This window comes from Cenococcum geophilum (genome assembly GCF_001692895.1).
Source record: "Cenococcum geophilum 1.58 unplaced genomic scaffold K441scaffold_6, whole genome shotgun sequence".
Taxonomy (NCBI): Eukaryota; Fungi; Ascomycota; class Dothideomycetes; order Gloniales; family Gloniaceae; genus Cenococcum; species Cenococcum geophilum.
Window position 1 is genome coordinate 1,917,195 of NW_027137564.1, and position 13,500 is coordinate 1,930,694.

At 49.2% G+C, this 13,500-nt stretch overlaps 4 protein-coding genes across 4 annotated transcripts; 3 read left to right on the forward strand and 1 right to left on the reverse strand.

The window, feature by feature from the left end:
• The first annotated feature begins 55 nt into the window (after positions 1 to 55).
• On the forward strand, positions 56 to 1,871 carry K441DRAFT_653913 (N-terminal nucleophile aminohydrolase). The gene is made up of 5 exons (XM_067647609.1): positions 56 to 554; positions 611 to 676; positions 736 to 894; positions 981 to 1,307; positions 1,361 to 1,871. Exons 1-5 carry the CDS (start codon positions 552 to 554, stop codon positions 1,679 to 1,681), a joined length of 876 nt encoding a protein of 291 aa, XP_067508138.1. The 5' UTR covers positions 56 to 551; the 3' UTR covers positions 1,682 to 1,871.
• K441DRAFT_653914 (phosphoglycerate mutase-like protein) lies at positions 1,871 to 3,264 on the forward strand. Its single transcript, XM_067647610.1, has 3 exons — positions 1,871 to 1,950; positions 1,999 to 2,208; positions 2,590 to 3,264. Exons 1-3 carry the CDS (start codon positions 1,896 to 1,898, stop codon positions 3,051 to 3,053), a joined length of 729 nt encoding a protein of 242 aa, XP_067508139.1. The 5' UTR covers positions 1,871 to 1,895; the 3' UTR covers positions 3,054 to 3,264.
• Positions 3,265 to 3,594: 330 nt separating this feature from the next.
• On the reverse strand, positions 3,595 to 5,719 carry K441DRAFT_542340 (uncharacterized protein; the record flags this gene model as incomplete). The annotated part of the gene is made up of 2 exons (XM_067642684.1): positions 3,595 to 5,446; positions 5,523 to 5,719. 2 exons carry the CDS (start codon positions 5,717 to 5,719, stop codon positions 3,595 to 3,597), a joined length of 2,049 nt encoding a protein of 682 aa, XP_067508140.1.
• A 5,022-nt stretch (positions 5,720 to 10,741) lies between these two features.
• On the forward strand, positions 10,742 to 13,431 carry K441DRAFT_653916 (glucosamine-fructose-6-phosphate aminotransferase). The gene is made up of 5 exons (XM_067647611.1): positions 10,742 to 10,869; positions 10,926 to 10,996; positions 11,075 to 11,306; positions 11,444 to 12,834; positions 12,888 to 13,431. Exons 1-5 carry the CDS (start codon positions 10,865 to 10,867, stop codon positions 13,268 to 13,270), a joined length of 2,082 nt encoding a protein of 693 aa, XP_067508141.1. The 5' UTR covers positions 10,742 to 10,864; the 3' UTR covers positions 13,271 to 13,431.
• The last annotated feature ends 69 nt before the right edge of the window (positions 13,432 to 13,500 follow it).

Here is a 13,500-nt window from a genome sequence, read left to right on the forward strand (position 1 = left end):
CAAAACCCATCCTTGCAAGCAGCTGCATATATATATATTGAGTTGTCCGAGGAAGCATGACGCGGATACGTAACATCTCCACGAAGGCACCACTGCTGATGCGACGGGATACACCAGTGGAGTGGAAAGACTGCTGGAGATAGCGGGAACTGCTAGAGACTCCCATTAAAGTACGCATGCCATGAAACATAGAGCGCGGCGAAGCTGGTGAATGAATATATGTATATTCAAAGGGCATACTAAATTCCAGGTTATGCAATGCTACCTCGATATACTATAGGTTACAGGATATATTGGTATACCATATGTACTGTATGTATGTACTGTACCTGGTCTGGAGAGATTCTCGCCAAGAGATCCTTACGATTAGATTGACCTTCCATCAGCACTAACTGGAACAAGATAGCAAGCTTAACGCGCAGTCGCTATGCAGCCTTGAACTCCCATCAATACCACTCTAACCTCTAACTCTTTCTCTTTGCGTCTTCCCTACTCCAAGTCGCCCGCTTTCCTCTAATCTCCAACTCTCGCTCTCCTTACCACTTACCACCATGGTGAACCTTCAACTCCCACATTGTTTTCCAAGCTGTCCTTCTGACCGCCGCAACAGACATCAATAGGCACGGGCTACGATCTTTCGAACTCCGTCTTCTCTCCCGATGGCAGAAACTTTCAGGTACTACCTTACCATCCTTTCTCCTCCTTCATAATATCATCGCGCTCAGCATCCTGCAGGTCGAATACGCAGTCAAGGCGGTGGAAAACGGCGGTACAGCAATCGGTATAAGGTGCAAAGACGGTGTCGTACTCGCATTGGAGAAGCTCGTCACTAGCAGACTACTCAAGCATGGAGCGAACAAGCGGATAGCTACTATAGACCGGAATATGGGCGTTGTAAGCACTCTCGGTTTTGTCAGCTAGAAAATTGCACGATTCCCCATTTTGCTATTCAATTGTATCTAACTTGGTTATTCCGCAAGGTCTCCTCAGGACTCCTACCCGATGGCCGTCACTTCGTTTCCCGAGCTCGCGACGAGGCAGCCGAGTGGAGGAGATTCTACAAAGCCCCGATCCCAACCTCAGCCCTCGCAAACCGCATGGGCAGCTATGTCCAGGTATACACTCTATACTCAAGCGTTCGGCCATTTGGTGTGACTTCCATTGTCGGAGGTTGGGACCCGGAAATAGAAGTACCCGTCGATGGACAAGTTGGATCAGGACCATCATTTGGTGCGGGAGGGAAGAAATCAGGATCCAAACATGGTGGACCATTCCTCTATATGATTGAGCCTAGTGGGCTCTACTGGGTGTGTCAGATCGTCTCTAAATCACGTTGAGTTAACAGCTAACATCACCTTAGGGTTATTACGGCGCCGCAACAGGCAAGGGCCGACAATCCGCTAAATCCGAGCTTGAGAAGCTAGATCTCGCAGCAGGCAACCTCACCCTTGAAGAAGGCGTCAAGGAAGCGGCCCGTATTATCTACGTCGCGCACGAGGACAGCAAGGACAAGGACTTTGAGCTGGAAATGACATGGGTTAGCTCTCTAGACGGTCCTACGAAGGGTAGGCATGAGGAGGTGCCCAAGGAGCTCAGAGAGGAGGCGGAGCGGTTGGCGAAGAAGGCATTGGAGGGTGAAGACGATGAAGACGAGAAGACGGATGATAAAATGGAAGAGTAGGTGGGCATTGTACGATATTCTACTAGAACTGGGAGTTTAGTATAGACACACCTAGTTGCGAGCGCTGCTTGAAGATGTAAGGGGCGAATAATGCGTTTTCAGCCTCTTCCAACTTTGTAGTTATGGTGGAATGGCAATGGATCACGCCTCCCGTGACACGGAAACCACAAACTACACTCTTGCTCCTCACCAGTACTTTAGCCTACCAAGTTCAATGTCACCAACCCTCATCCTAATAAGGCACGCCCAAGCCCTCCACAATGTCGAGAATAAGTCAACCCGTCCCTCCTAGCCACTCCCTGCTGATTTTTCCACACGGGATTACAGCATTCCTGATCCAGCACTGTCAGAACTCGGCATCAAGCAATGCCAAACATTACAAGAGAATTTAAAAAACCTCCCGTTGGCAAACGAGGTAAAGCTCATAGTTGTCAGTCCCATGCGAAGGACCCTCCAGACGGCGACATTATGCCTAGGTTGGTTGATTGAAAGGGGAGTTCCGGTGATGCCTGACGCCGGATGGCAAGGTGAGGTTGAAAAAATTTATGACCTTCCATTATAGAAATCCGTATAAGTGGGCTTCACCTAAGACATAAATCCTCTAGTTCTACTCTCCGAGCCATCGTGCCTTATTGCGCTTCTAATAGCAGAAAGAATGTTCCGCTTTGCCAACAAATCAAATTTTCAGCTCTCTTTCTCACTTCAATTCTTTTCACTCCCGTGCGCAAGCGTGTAGCCACGTTGGTTCAGGACGTGCAACACACTTCTTCTAGTCTTCTGCATATAATATCTACAGTCACGATACTTATAAAAACGCGCACATACCCCATCTCCATCCACTTCAGACGCTTCCCACGCTTTCTTACCAGCAATCTCTCTGACCACTCCACGCCGCTAACAACGCCCAGAGAGCTCCGATAGCCCTTGCGACACCGGCTCCAACCTCTCTACCCTATCTGCCGAGTTTAATACCCTCGATTTCAGCGCAGTCGACTCTGTCTATCCCAACAAAACCACTCCTGAATCCAACCCTTACCTCTTCACCAAAATCGCCGTACTAGCTCGAGGGCAGGCCTGCCTACGTGCTCTCTATAATCGACCCGAGAAGGTTATTGCAGTCGTCAGCCACTCGGCTTTCCTGAGGTGCGCCGTTAGCGGTACAAGGTATGCGAATGCAGATTACCGTATTTTTGATTTTGAAGAGATTGGTCGGGAGACAGACGGTCAGCCAGCGAAGTTTTCGCTGAAGGAGTGGGCTGAAACAGAGGCTAGAGGAGGCGGCATGGGAAGGAGTGAGAGGGGTAGGGCCCAAATTAAGGAGCAAGATTTTCCGAGGGTAAGGGAGGAGATTGTTCATGAAATGCCTGAATAGTGTAAACCGTAAGGATGGAGTGTTGCAAGGAGGAATATATATATCCAAGAGGTTTAGGTGAGGTAGCGGATATAGACAAGGTAATTGAATAGACATATATGGAAAGATTTCTGTAAAAAACTCGAAGTGCTACAGGATTGGATTACCTCAAAGCAGTATTTATCACGCACACACGGTAGGCTAAAAAATAATTTTAATATCATCTTCTGACAAATTTATGGCCAACCTAACTCGAGAAAAAAATCCTAACTTTTTATCTACATCTAGAACAGCGGGGTTCACATATCCCCAGCCATCAAAAGGCTATGCGCAGTGTTTAGGCGCATGTATGATCTATGTACAGTTAAATTCTGGCCTCTAGCCAAGAATTTGGGATCTCTGATCCCTGAAAAGAGAAAGAGAAAGAGAAACGAAGAAAATTCCAGAGGGTATACAACTCTCCTTCGCCTTCGCAAACGCCCATTCCTTTCCCGCCTTTGCAATTTTCTACCCAAAACACACTCAGCTCCAGGCTAGTCATTCCCCTTCTTTCTCCACTAGGTCATCTTCGCAAACTCTCTCTATCCTTAGCCATTCGCTTTACAGGATGCAGTATCATCCCTGGCAGACACATGCCCGTTCCCTTCCCTAGCTCCTCTCCCACAACCCTCTCTTCTTGGGCAAACTCATGCGTCTTAACCCTCCACCCTAGCCACTGTCGATACAGTATCCTCGGGAACTTGGACGCATAATACCAGCTCCATCCTTGGAAATTATACTCGCGGTCATGATTGTAGACAGAGTCTCTCCCCTCTCCCCACTTGCCGTCTACTCTGTCGTCGGCATTAAAGATAAGGTCACTGTAGAGCGCATCCCAGTGACGGTCACCCCAGATGGGATGGGGTGCATACACGGCTTTCAATCCGTGCTGGAGGGCAGCGGTGCTGGGCCACATCTCTGCGACCATGGCCCGGCCCACAACATTCTCATCGTGCATTGCGCGCAGCAAGCCCTTCGAGAACCTGACGACGGTATTAATGAACACCCTGCGGTTCAGCTCCTTAAACTTGGGGTGCTTGAAGTGTATATCGGTGGGGTAGTCGCCGGTAAATTCGGGGTGGACACCTGGGACGTAGTTCCAGATTTTGTCTTTGTAGGACCATTCGGTGTCGCGGGGGTCGAACATGGGGAGGAGCGTGATGAAATCCGCCTCTTCGCCTACGCCCCAGGAGAACTTGTCTTCCTCTTGAGTCGTGGGGGGTGCAGGACCGACAGGAACCTGTGGAGGTTCGGCCTCTGGATACGGCTGTGGGCCCCATACCGGGGGTGGAATCTTGTCTTTAGCAAATGAATCCAGGATCTTTTCGTTTGTGTCCTCGACGAAGGCGGAGTAGTTGTTACCGTGGATGGCCGGTAAGTAGTAGCGTTTATTCCGCTCCCAGAGGAGCTTTCTGGGTTGTTTGGCTGCAAAGTCGGCCACGCGGGAGAAGAAGTGGTAGTGATTCCCTATATATCTAGCGTCTGTTTCCCAGTTCCAAACATAGTCAAATTCGGGGTGCGTATACGAGAACCACTGCACGCACATAAATTGGTGCCAGTAAACTTGCCAGTTTGTGACATTTGGATACCAAGACTTGAAGATAGCCTCGGACCAGAGGATTGCAATATCACGAAGCTCTTCCGGGACATGTTGTTTGAGGGTTTCCTTGTAAAGCTCCGGGTCCGAGAAAATGGCCAAGTCATGACTCTTTATGTTGACAAAAAGGAAGACTTGGTATTCACCGCCAGAGAAGAGGGAGAGCTCCGTTATCATGGCTCGGATGGCCTGAATATCATTCTCTTCGTAGGTGTAGCCCTCATACCCACGGATCAAAACCGCGGTGCGTGAATGGTATGAAACGGGTGGTTCACTGGGATTGGTCCTTTTCGACTCTGCATGTATTGAGGTAGTAGCCGGGAGTTCCTCGTTGAACTCAATGCCGGGCGTCATGTTCGCAAAGTTCCGGGCCTCTGGACGGTACCGCCCCTGGTTCTGCTCGAGGCATTGGTTCTGTAACTCACCCCACTTGACATTCTTCCACTCTACCTGCGTCCTGCCAATAGAGTCGTCGAAGCCATAGGGACCATAACGCGAGTAGCGGTCAAAGCATACATTCGAATCGAGCCCGATAACATCGGGCCTGCTGACGAAAGACTCCGGGAAGTCCTTAGGTAGACCACGATATGCCATAACCTGGTCTTCTTTGCTGATGTTCAATGGCACTCCCCTTGCTCCTTTGCACGCGACGTACTCTCCCTTCCACTCCTCTCGCCATTCTGGGCTATTATATTTCGGGTATGGAAGATATGGTAATAACGAAGACTTGGCGGTGTCACTCAGCTGCTCGACGCCGTTGTCATATATCCTATGATCCCTGATACAAGAGAAACCGTAAGCATTTAGGATGGGGTAAACCAGGCACCATTGCCCAACTAGCTACTAAGACGTACATGTCAAATCCCTCCCACCTGTTCGGGTCATAATCACTGTGGTGATAATCCCCATAAGGTGGCCAATGTTTATTCCCCTTCCCCGGTCTATTCCATTTGAGCATGTTCGCCATATAATCCAACTTGTTTATTGGTATAGGCGCTTTAGAGGAACTAGCGATTGTTCCTGTAGAGTATAGGTGTGTTTCCGGGTTCATTGTTGTAAGTGAAGGTCTTTCCTCTGGCATGTCAACGATATCGGGCGCCGATGATTTCTGGGATGCAGGCTTAGACGAATTTTCGGGTGCAACGCCCGGCGAAGGGCTAGAAAGAGAGCCAAAAGACAACTCATCATAATCTAGATTGTTCAAATTGGGCGATTCTCTGAAGGTGACGAAAAAGAAAAAGGCAAGGAACGACAACAGCACGAGCTGACGGCGAAAGGAGTAGACTAGCATAGTGGCGTTGAACGGGCGGTATAGAGTTCGAATTAGGAGGGAGTTGGTGGAGAAGTTGAAACTGATTGCGACTTCATAGGGGGGTTTTCTGAGCCAAAGGATGGCTAGGGGCATGAGCGAAGGGAAAGAAAGGATATTTGGTAGAAGGACGATGCCTTCCTCGAGCGAAGAGGCAAAGAAGTGAAGAAAGCGTCTAAGAGAGGACGAATAGAAGAATGGAGGTGTAGAGACGTAGAGGCAGAAAGGTATAGACGTGGAAGAAAAGAAGCGTTATTGGCGTTGCACCAGCTGTTCCATCTACTCTCCGCCTCTTCTCCACCGTGCCGCAGTATTGGCATGGTGTTAAATTAGCCAGCGCCCCTGTATCAGAATATTCAACGTGCCCAGCCACGGATTGTGGCGAGTATCTTACACGTACAAGGAAGGGAACGGCATTCTGAAGGTTTTTTTTTATTACAGATGAGGGAGGGACTGCCCACGGACTGCGCAAGGTCTGCCTAGAGACTGCCTAGAGACTGCCTACCTAGGGAAGGAGGGGCATTGCGAGCGGGAGGGTTCCAAGGTTTGATGTTGGGTCACACACTCCCGAGACGTACAAAGATGCACAGCAAGATGCTGGAGACGCCCAAGGCCTCCCCAAGACTCCTTCGAGGCTCCTCCAAGAAATCCCCACCAGCTGCGCCGCACGGGGCAGCAGATAGGCTGCCTGGATGCGAGAATGTGTGGAGTGGGCGGTTACCCCCTCGCCGCTCAGTGGGTGCGTGCGCGTCGGAGGATGCAGCCCTAAAATAGACAGTTTGGCCTAAGCACGTTTCGCTGTTTCAGCGCCATCGATCCGCCATTAGAAAAAGCTTCTTCCCCTCCACTCGTCATCGTGGTGCTACACCTTCAAATTACGTTCAAATCCCCCCAAAATCCTTTCCAAAATCCTCTCCAAATACTCCAGGCGTCTTCGTACAGCATCCATCATCCATCCCGCTGCGATACCAACCGTGCCACCTGTGCCGCCTTTCCAATACTGCACCACCATCATGACCTTCTCCACCCGCTTCGAACCGTAGCGCAAGAAGAACTGAAGGGCTAGCAGTATGCCTCCAAAACTACCGAGTCCGACAGCATTTGGTAATCAGGATGGCGATTTTATGTCGTGTTTTAAGAGACATAGAGCGGAACATCCTCGACCCAACTGCTCGGTCATACGACTACTTGTCATGACTCTGATTGTCGGACGAACTCGTGTGCTCGTGTGTAGATTGATCCACGCTATAAATACACGGTGGGCGAGTCACAGGCACCCCTGATCTAACCCTAATACAGTAGTGATCGGCACCAGATCAACACTGATACAGTTGACGTCACTGTTACGGAAGATTTCCCACGCACCGACAGCGAAGCCGCGGAAATTTACCAAGCACTGCCTCCTAATTTAGGAACCCTACAAGCCACGCGGTAGGAGAACTTAGTACCTAAAATTCTATGATATATTTCCAACTGTGGTCTGACACAAAATCTCATTTAAATGATCGCGACTACTAATCGAGTCTCTCACTAATGAACCCAGATCGGGAATGGAGATAAATACTTTATTTTAAGTGCAGAGTCGGCACATAATTATGCGCTTGCAAAGGTCCCTCCTTCTACTAGTCCCACTAGAGGCTTTGATTATAGACTGAACTGAGGTAAGGTGGAGTGGGGTCAGGCTACTGCTACTGTTGACCGAACAATTTAGAATGAGAACTCTGTCCTATTGCAAGAGGCTCTAGAGCCTCATTATATACAAGAGGTGGGTGGGTCACTGGTACCCCTGATCTAATATTGATATAGCAGTGATCGACGCTAGGCTGACAGCAGCTGACAGTAATCGCCTCTCGATCGACAGCTACACGATTGCATCGGATTAGTCGCGTAGAGAGCTCTATTTGACCATATGTGCATACAAATAATCGTATATATATATTTGGCAATTACTTTGGCAGGCTTTGTGAATTGAGTTTTGTAGCACATTGTAGCACTTAGTGTTCGCCCTGACACCGGCGTGCTCTGCATGGGATAACGTAAAAACCCCGGATTTTAGAGCAATTAAGATTCGGGGATAAATAAATGTCCAAAGAATAGCACATGTATACAGTCTATTGAGAGAGAAAGGTATGCCCAAACGAATTCGGAATCAACGTGGTTAAGAGTCACGGGTGATTTTATTGTGCGAATAAATGCATAGAATGATGAATACCAGACATACCCGCAACAGAGGCATAATGCTCGACGCGTGAGAATAGATGGGAACAAGCATTCATACCTAATCCCGGCTCATAGGAAATTTATTGGACAGGTATTAGAAGTGCATAATCATAGCTTGTAGCATTATAATATGAGATATTTGACTGCGCTATCGGTATGTTAGTACCCTTCTTATCGCTTCGGACATCTTCGTTAGTGCGCACTTCGAAGCATTTCAGTTTCACTGCCTATGAGCACGAACGTTTGCGTTTTTCGTCGTGCATCTATTGCGCCGGGTTGTCTCGCCTGATATGTAATGTTGGAGTAATTCGTGACACGTCATGATAGGCTCTCTCAGCTTCCGAGCTCCCTCAAACGCCGCAAGAGTCAACGTGCTGAATGGAGCCTCTAACTGGATAGACAACTGTTCAGCTCATCCACTGAGGCTAGGGTTGTATTGCTTTTGACGAGCCTTTGAGGCGCTCAAACGCAAGCCGCCCGAGACTCAGCACACTATCTCGCCACCGTGGGCCCCTCATGTAAGAAATAAGCGTGAAAAGCAAGGTGAAGCCTATCCTCGCTGTCAGAGAAGCACGGAAATCAGTGAGGTTGAGGACCGAAGCGATTCTCTCAGCTCTTCAGCCTCGCCAAGATATGTCGTTTAGAGAAGCTACCTGGTAAACAGCTTGATACGCCCAGCCATGCAGGACCCGGCCAGGTATTCTTGCCGGGATGCATGAAGATCTTCCAGGGAGCTGGAACGATATATTGGAGTGCAGAGCAGAGGCAGCTGACGTTTGCGAACCCTAGGAGGAGAGAGGATTTTGGCTGCATTCCAGGTTTCTCCCTAGGTAAGCGCACATATCTACATGCCCAATGCGTGGGATATGATGAGTTTGGCCACCGAGCTATTGGTGAGCTATTACATGGATTTCGCAAATTTCTTTACACTAGTTGGGGCTAATTCAGGTGGTCTGCAGGGAGTTTGAATACGGCTTAGAGGATGCTGATTTGGGCGAGAGATTCTGCAAGGGGGCCATGCTTAGCCTCCTGCACGAGCTGGCGCCGAGCCTTGTATTTTTTGAGGTTTCAAAATGAGCCTATCTTACGTCGTGCTTCTTGTGGTAACAAAACGACGATCGTGACGTCGCGCGATTTTGTGATCTTGGTTGAGCCTCCTGTCGATCAAATCAAAGCTTCCTTATGACTGAACCTGTATTTGAAGCCTGCTCAGCTTCTTATCCTCGTAATCTACCACTGAGCCCCCCTTCCTGCCGACTACTTGGTGACGACCTCCCTCATTGCGATCACCTCCTTCCGAGCCTCCGCGAGAGCCGCTGCCCCAGGATCACGTCTTCGACGTTACCTGAGGCTTGATCGGCACTATCCCTTAACACATCAGCGTCCATTTAGAATCTAGTCCGTGCGCGGAACACCAAAACACCAGACTCTTAATTACGCGTGCACCTACATAGACTGTGCGAGCCGCCGAGGACACATTTTGGGTGTAAAATATGTTAGATTCCGTTCTGTAGAAAGGACGAGTGTTGGTTACCTTATATTGAGCGACTAAACTCTAGGGAATAAGCTATATAGATCGTTTTATTATGTAAAGATTTTGTAAATATTACTAGCCTCACATTCCTGAGCAGGACGATTCGATTTGGTTGATTTAATTAGCTAGTCCTTATCGATAACAGATGGACGCAAACTGGCGTGCTAAGAGATATACTGCCTCTAAAAGTCGTGACATAGGTGGTCCTATCGCGGGGAAAATGAGGGTAGTAAAAGGAGCTGCTAAGACGTTAAGTCTATAACTACATCACTGCTTGATTGATCGCAACGATTACTAAGTAACTTTACCTGATATAGGTGTGTAAGCGAGATACTGCAAGCTTAAAATACTGCCTTATTTTACGAAATCTTTTAAGTCTGCGTTACGCATGTGTAGGGGTCCCTTGTGGAAGCCTTTTATAAACGGTTTCGTGCGGGTCTACAAGCTAGGGTGTGTGCGGTGGCGTTAAGCCAAGGCTTAATCGACGGCTTCGACGTCAGGATTGAACGACTTTACGAAGTTTACAAGGATTGCGGAATTCATGTATTAGTGAGTTATTTGTGAAATAATGGGTCGGAGAGAAAAAAATTTGAGGCGGCTCTTGAGGTGCGGCCGCATCAAGCGTTTCTATATTTACTACACTGCGCCTCACTGATCCTTGAGAAAGTCGCCAGGCCAGGAACAAAAAGTGGGCAAAGCAGCGCTAGGCATGGAGCCACCCTGAGCCCACAGCGCACCCTCGCGGTGACGAAATGGCAGAATCAGGGAGAGTCTGTAGAGCTTACCTACTGCCATCGATATCCCAGGCCATGAAAAGGAGAAGATGTGACTTCGCGCGGGCGACTGTTTCATTCGCTGCGCCACGGCCTCATAGCGAAACAGGGGACGCGAGGCTACAGTAGCCTTTCTGCCCTTCTGGCAGCCGAGCCAATGTTTTTTGTGGAGAGGTGTTCTTGGCCCTGCTGCTTGACATATAAAGCCACCACACAAATATTAACACTATCCCGACCACTCCCCTCCTTCTCTCCTTTCTCCACCGATCCACCAAACTCTTTCCAACTTCAATTGTCCCGCTACAATTTTTACGATCGCTATTGAATAACGTGCACGACTATTTTTTGTTTACATTCGCAATGTGGTAAGCTATCCCCACCTGCCACCGCCTGTCGCTTTGGAAAACTGACACAAGCGAAGTGGAATCTTTGGCTATATCAATTACCTAGTTGAGAAGGACAGGAAATACATTCTCGACACATTGATCAATGGCAAGTCTCCCGGCATCCCCTCCCCCCACTTTGCAACCCACCTGGCCTTGGCTGTAGCTAACGTTTGCATCGTTGCAGGCCTCTCCCGTCTAGAATATCGTGGCTACGATTCCGCTGGTCTGGCAATCGATGGTGACAAGAAGAATGAGGTTTATGCTTTCAAGGAGGTTGGCAAGGTCGCTGCATTGAGGAAGCTCTGCGACGAGTCCAAGCCAGATCTCAACAAGGCCTTCGACTCTCACGCTGGCATTGCACACACTCGCTGGGCTACCCACGGTCGTCCATCTCGCGTGAACTGCCATCCCCACAGGTAAGCCTCTTGAGGGGCGACGCTCTGTCAGCAATCTGAAACCCCCATCAAATTTGCATTCTTAGCGTGCAACCCAGCTCCACCGCCAAAGAAATTAGCTAAAGCAGAGCGGATTGGCTGACTGCTGGACATCACAGGTCGGACCCCAACTGGGAATTTGCTGTTGTCCACAACGGTATCATTACCAACTATAAGGAACTGAAGGCTCTTCTAGAGGGCAAAGGTTTCAAATTCGAGACCGAGACCGATACTGAGGCCATTGCAAAGCTCGCCAAATACATCTACGATGAGCACCCAGACATTGATTTCCCCGTCCTTGCCAAGGCGGTCATAAAGGAGCTCCAGGGTGCTTTTGGTCTCCTGTTGAAGTCGGTTCACTACCCACATGAGGTTATTGCGGCTCGTAAGGGTTCGCCCTTGGTTGTCGGTGTGCGGACACAGAAAAAGATGAAGGTGGACTTCGTCGATGTAGAGTACACCGATGAAGGCACAGCTCTACCGGCTGAGCGTGCCTCCCAGAATGTTGCCTTGAAAAAGACCAACAACCTTCTTGCTCCTCCGGACAAGTCACTTCTCCACCGGTCGCAGTCGCGCGCTTTCCTCTCCGACAATGGTGCTCCCATGCCGACAGAATTCTTCCTCTCTTCCGATCCATCTGCTATCGTCGAGCATACCAAGAAAGTGTTGTACTTGGAGGATGACGATATCGCACACATTCATGAGGGCTCTCTCAACATTCATCGTCTTCGCAAGGACGACGGCGCTTCCAATGTTCGTGCAATCCAGACCTTGGAAATCGAGCTCCAAGAGATCATGAAGGGAAGATTCGACCATTTTATGCAGAAGGAGATTTTCGAGCAGCCGGAGTCGGTCATCAACGCCATGCGTGGTCGTCTTGACCCCGTTGAGAAGAAGGTTACTCTCGGCGGTCTTCGCCAATACATTGCTACTATTAGGCGTTGCCGAAGGATTATTTTCATTGCCTGCGGAACCAGCTTCCACTCTTGCATGGCAGTGCGTGGTATTTTTGAGGAATTGACGGAGATTCCAATTGCAGTTGAATTAGCTTCCGACTTCTTGGATCGACAGGCTCCGGTTTTCCGTGACGATACATGCGTATTTGTCTCTCAGTCCGGAGAGACTGCCGACTCCCTGATGGCTCTGCGTTACTGCCTGGAACGGGGTGCGTTGACTGTTGGTATTGTCAACGTCGTTGGCTCCTCCATTTCTCTGCTTACTCACTGCGGTGTCCATATCAATGCCGGTCCAGAAATCGGTGTTGCGTCCACCAAAGCTTACACCTCTCAATTTGTCTGCATGGTTATGTTTGCCCTCTCCCTCAGCGAGGATCGTGCCTCAAAGCAGAAGAGGCGTGAGGAAATCATGGATGGCCTTGGGAAGGTCTCGGATCAATTCAAGGAGGTTCTCAAGCTGGATGAATCCATCAAGAAACTTTGCGAGAGATTCAAGGACCAGAAGAGCTTGCTGCTCCTTGGACGCGGCGCGCAGCACGCCACTGCTCTGGAAGGTAAGGACGCTCCGGATCTATATATTATATTACTTCCACTAATCATATTGTAGGTGCTCTTAAGATCAAGGAAATCTCTTACCTTCACTGTGAGGCCGTCATGTCTGGAGAGCTTAAACACGGCGTTCTTGCTCTTGTTGACGAGAACCTGCCCATCGTCATGATTCTCACTCGTGACGATATTTTTGCCAAGTCCCTAAATGCCTACCAGCAAGTGATTGCCCGAAAGGGTCGTCCAATCATCATCTGCAATGAGAAAGATGCCGAGTTCCCTGCAGACAAGACGGACAAGATTGAAGTGCCTCGTAATGTCGACTGCCTTCAAGGTCTCATCAATGTCATTCCTCTGCAGCTTATGGCCTACTGGATGGCTGTTGGCGAGGGTCTTAATGTCGACATGCCTCGCAATCTTGCTAAGTCGGTTACTGTGGAGTAGGAGATGGTTCAGGACGTGGCGTCGGGCGAGGATGCTCAGCTGGCTATGGGCTTAAGTAATTTGGGTCTGGGATTAAATTCGGTGTTGGTCCTGCCGTCCTATATTGTGGGAAGACGAAGGAAGGGAAAGCGAAGAGTCTTTAGCTAGTATTGCTTCAGAACACGGATATGAATTACTCATTCAACTACCATTTTAATATTGCTTTTGACGCCCTCTTTTGATGCGCCCTC

Bases quoted from the DNA above. Each gene is read 5' to 3' on its own strand.
- K441DRAFT_653913 (XM_067647609.1), top strand. The intron at 895-980 runs GTAAGCACTCTC...TTATTCCGCAAG, and splicing joins TAGACCGGAATATGGGCGTT to GTCTCCTCAGGACTCCTACC. The intron at 1,308-1,360 runs GTGTGTCAGATC...ACATCACCTTAG, and splicing joins AGCCTAGTGGGCTCTACTGG to GGTTATTACGGCGCCGCAAC.
- K441DRAFT_653914 (XM_067647610.1), top strand. From the start codon at position 1,896: ATGTCACCAACCCTCATCCTAATAAGGCACGCCCAAGCCCTCCACAAT. The intron at 1,951-1,998 runs ATAAGTCAACCC...ATTTTTCCACAC, and splicing joins AGCCCTCCACAATGTCGAGA to GGGATTACAGCATTCCTGAT. The intron at 2,209-2,589 runs GTGAGGTTGAAA...AACAACGCCCAG, and splicing joins GCCTGACGCCGGATGGCAAG to AGAGCTCCGATAGCCCTTGC.
- K441DRAFT_653916 (XM_067647611.1), top strand. The intron at 11,307-11,443 runs GTAAGCCTCTTG...TGGACATCACAG, and splicing joins GTGAACTGCCATCCCCACAG to GTCGGACCCCAACTGGGAAT. The intron at 12,835-12,887 runs GTAAGGACGCTC...ATCATATTGTAG, and splicing joins GCACGCCACTGCTCTGGAAG to GTGCTCTTAAGATCAAGGAA.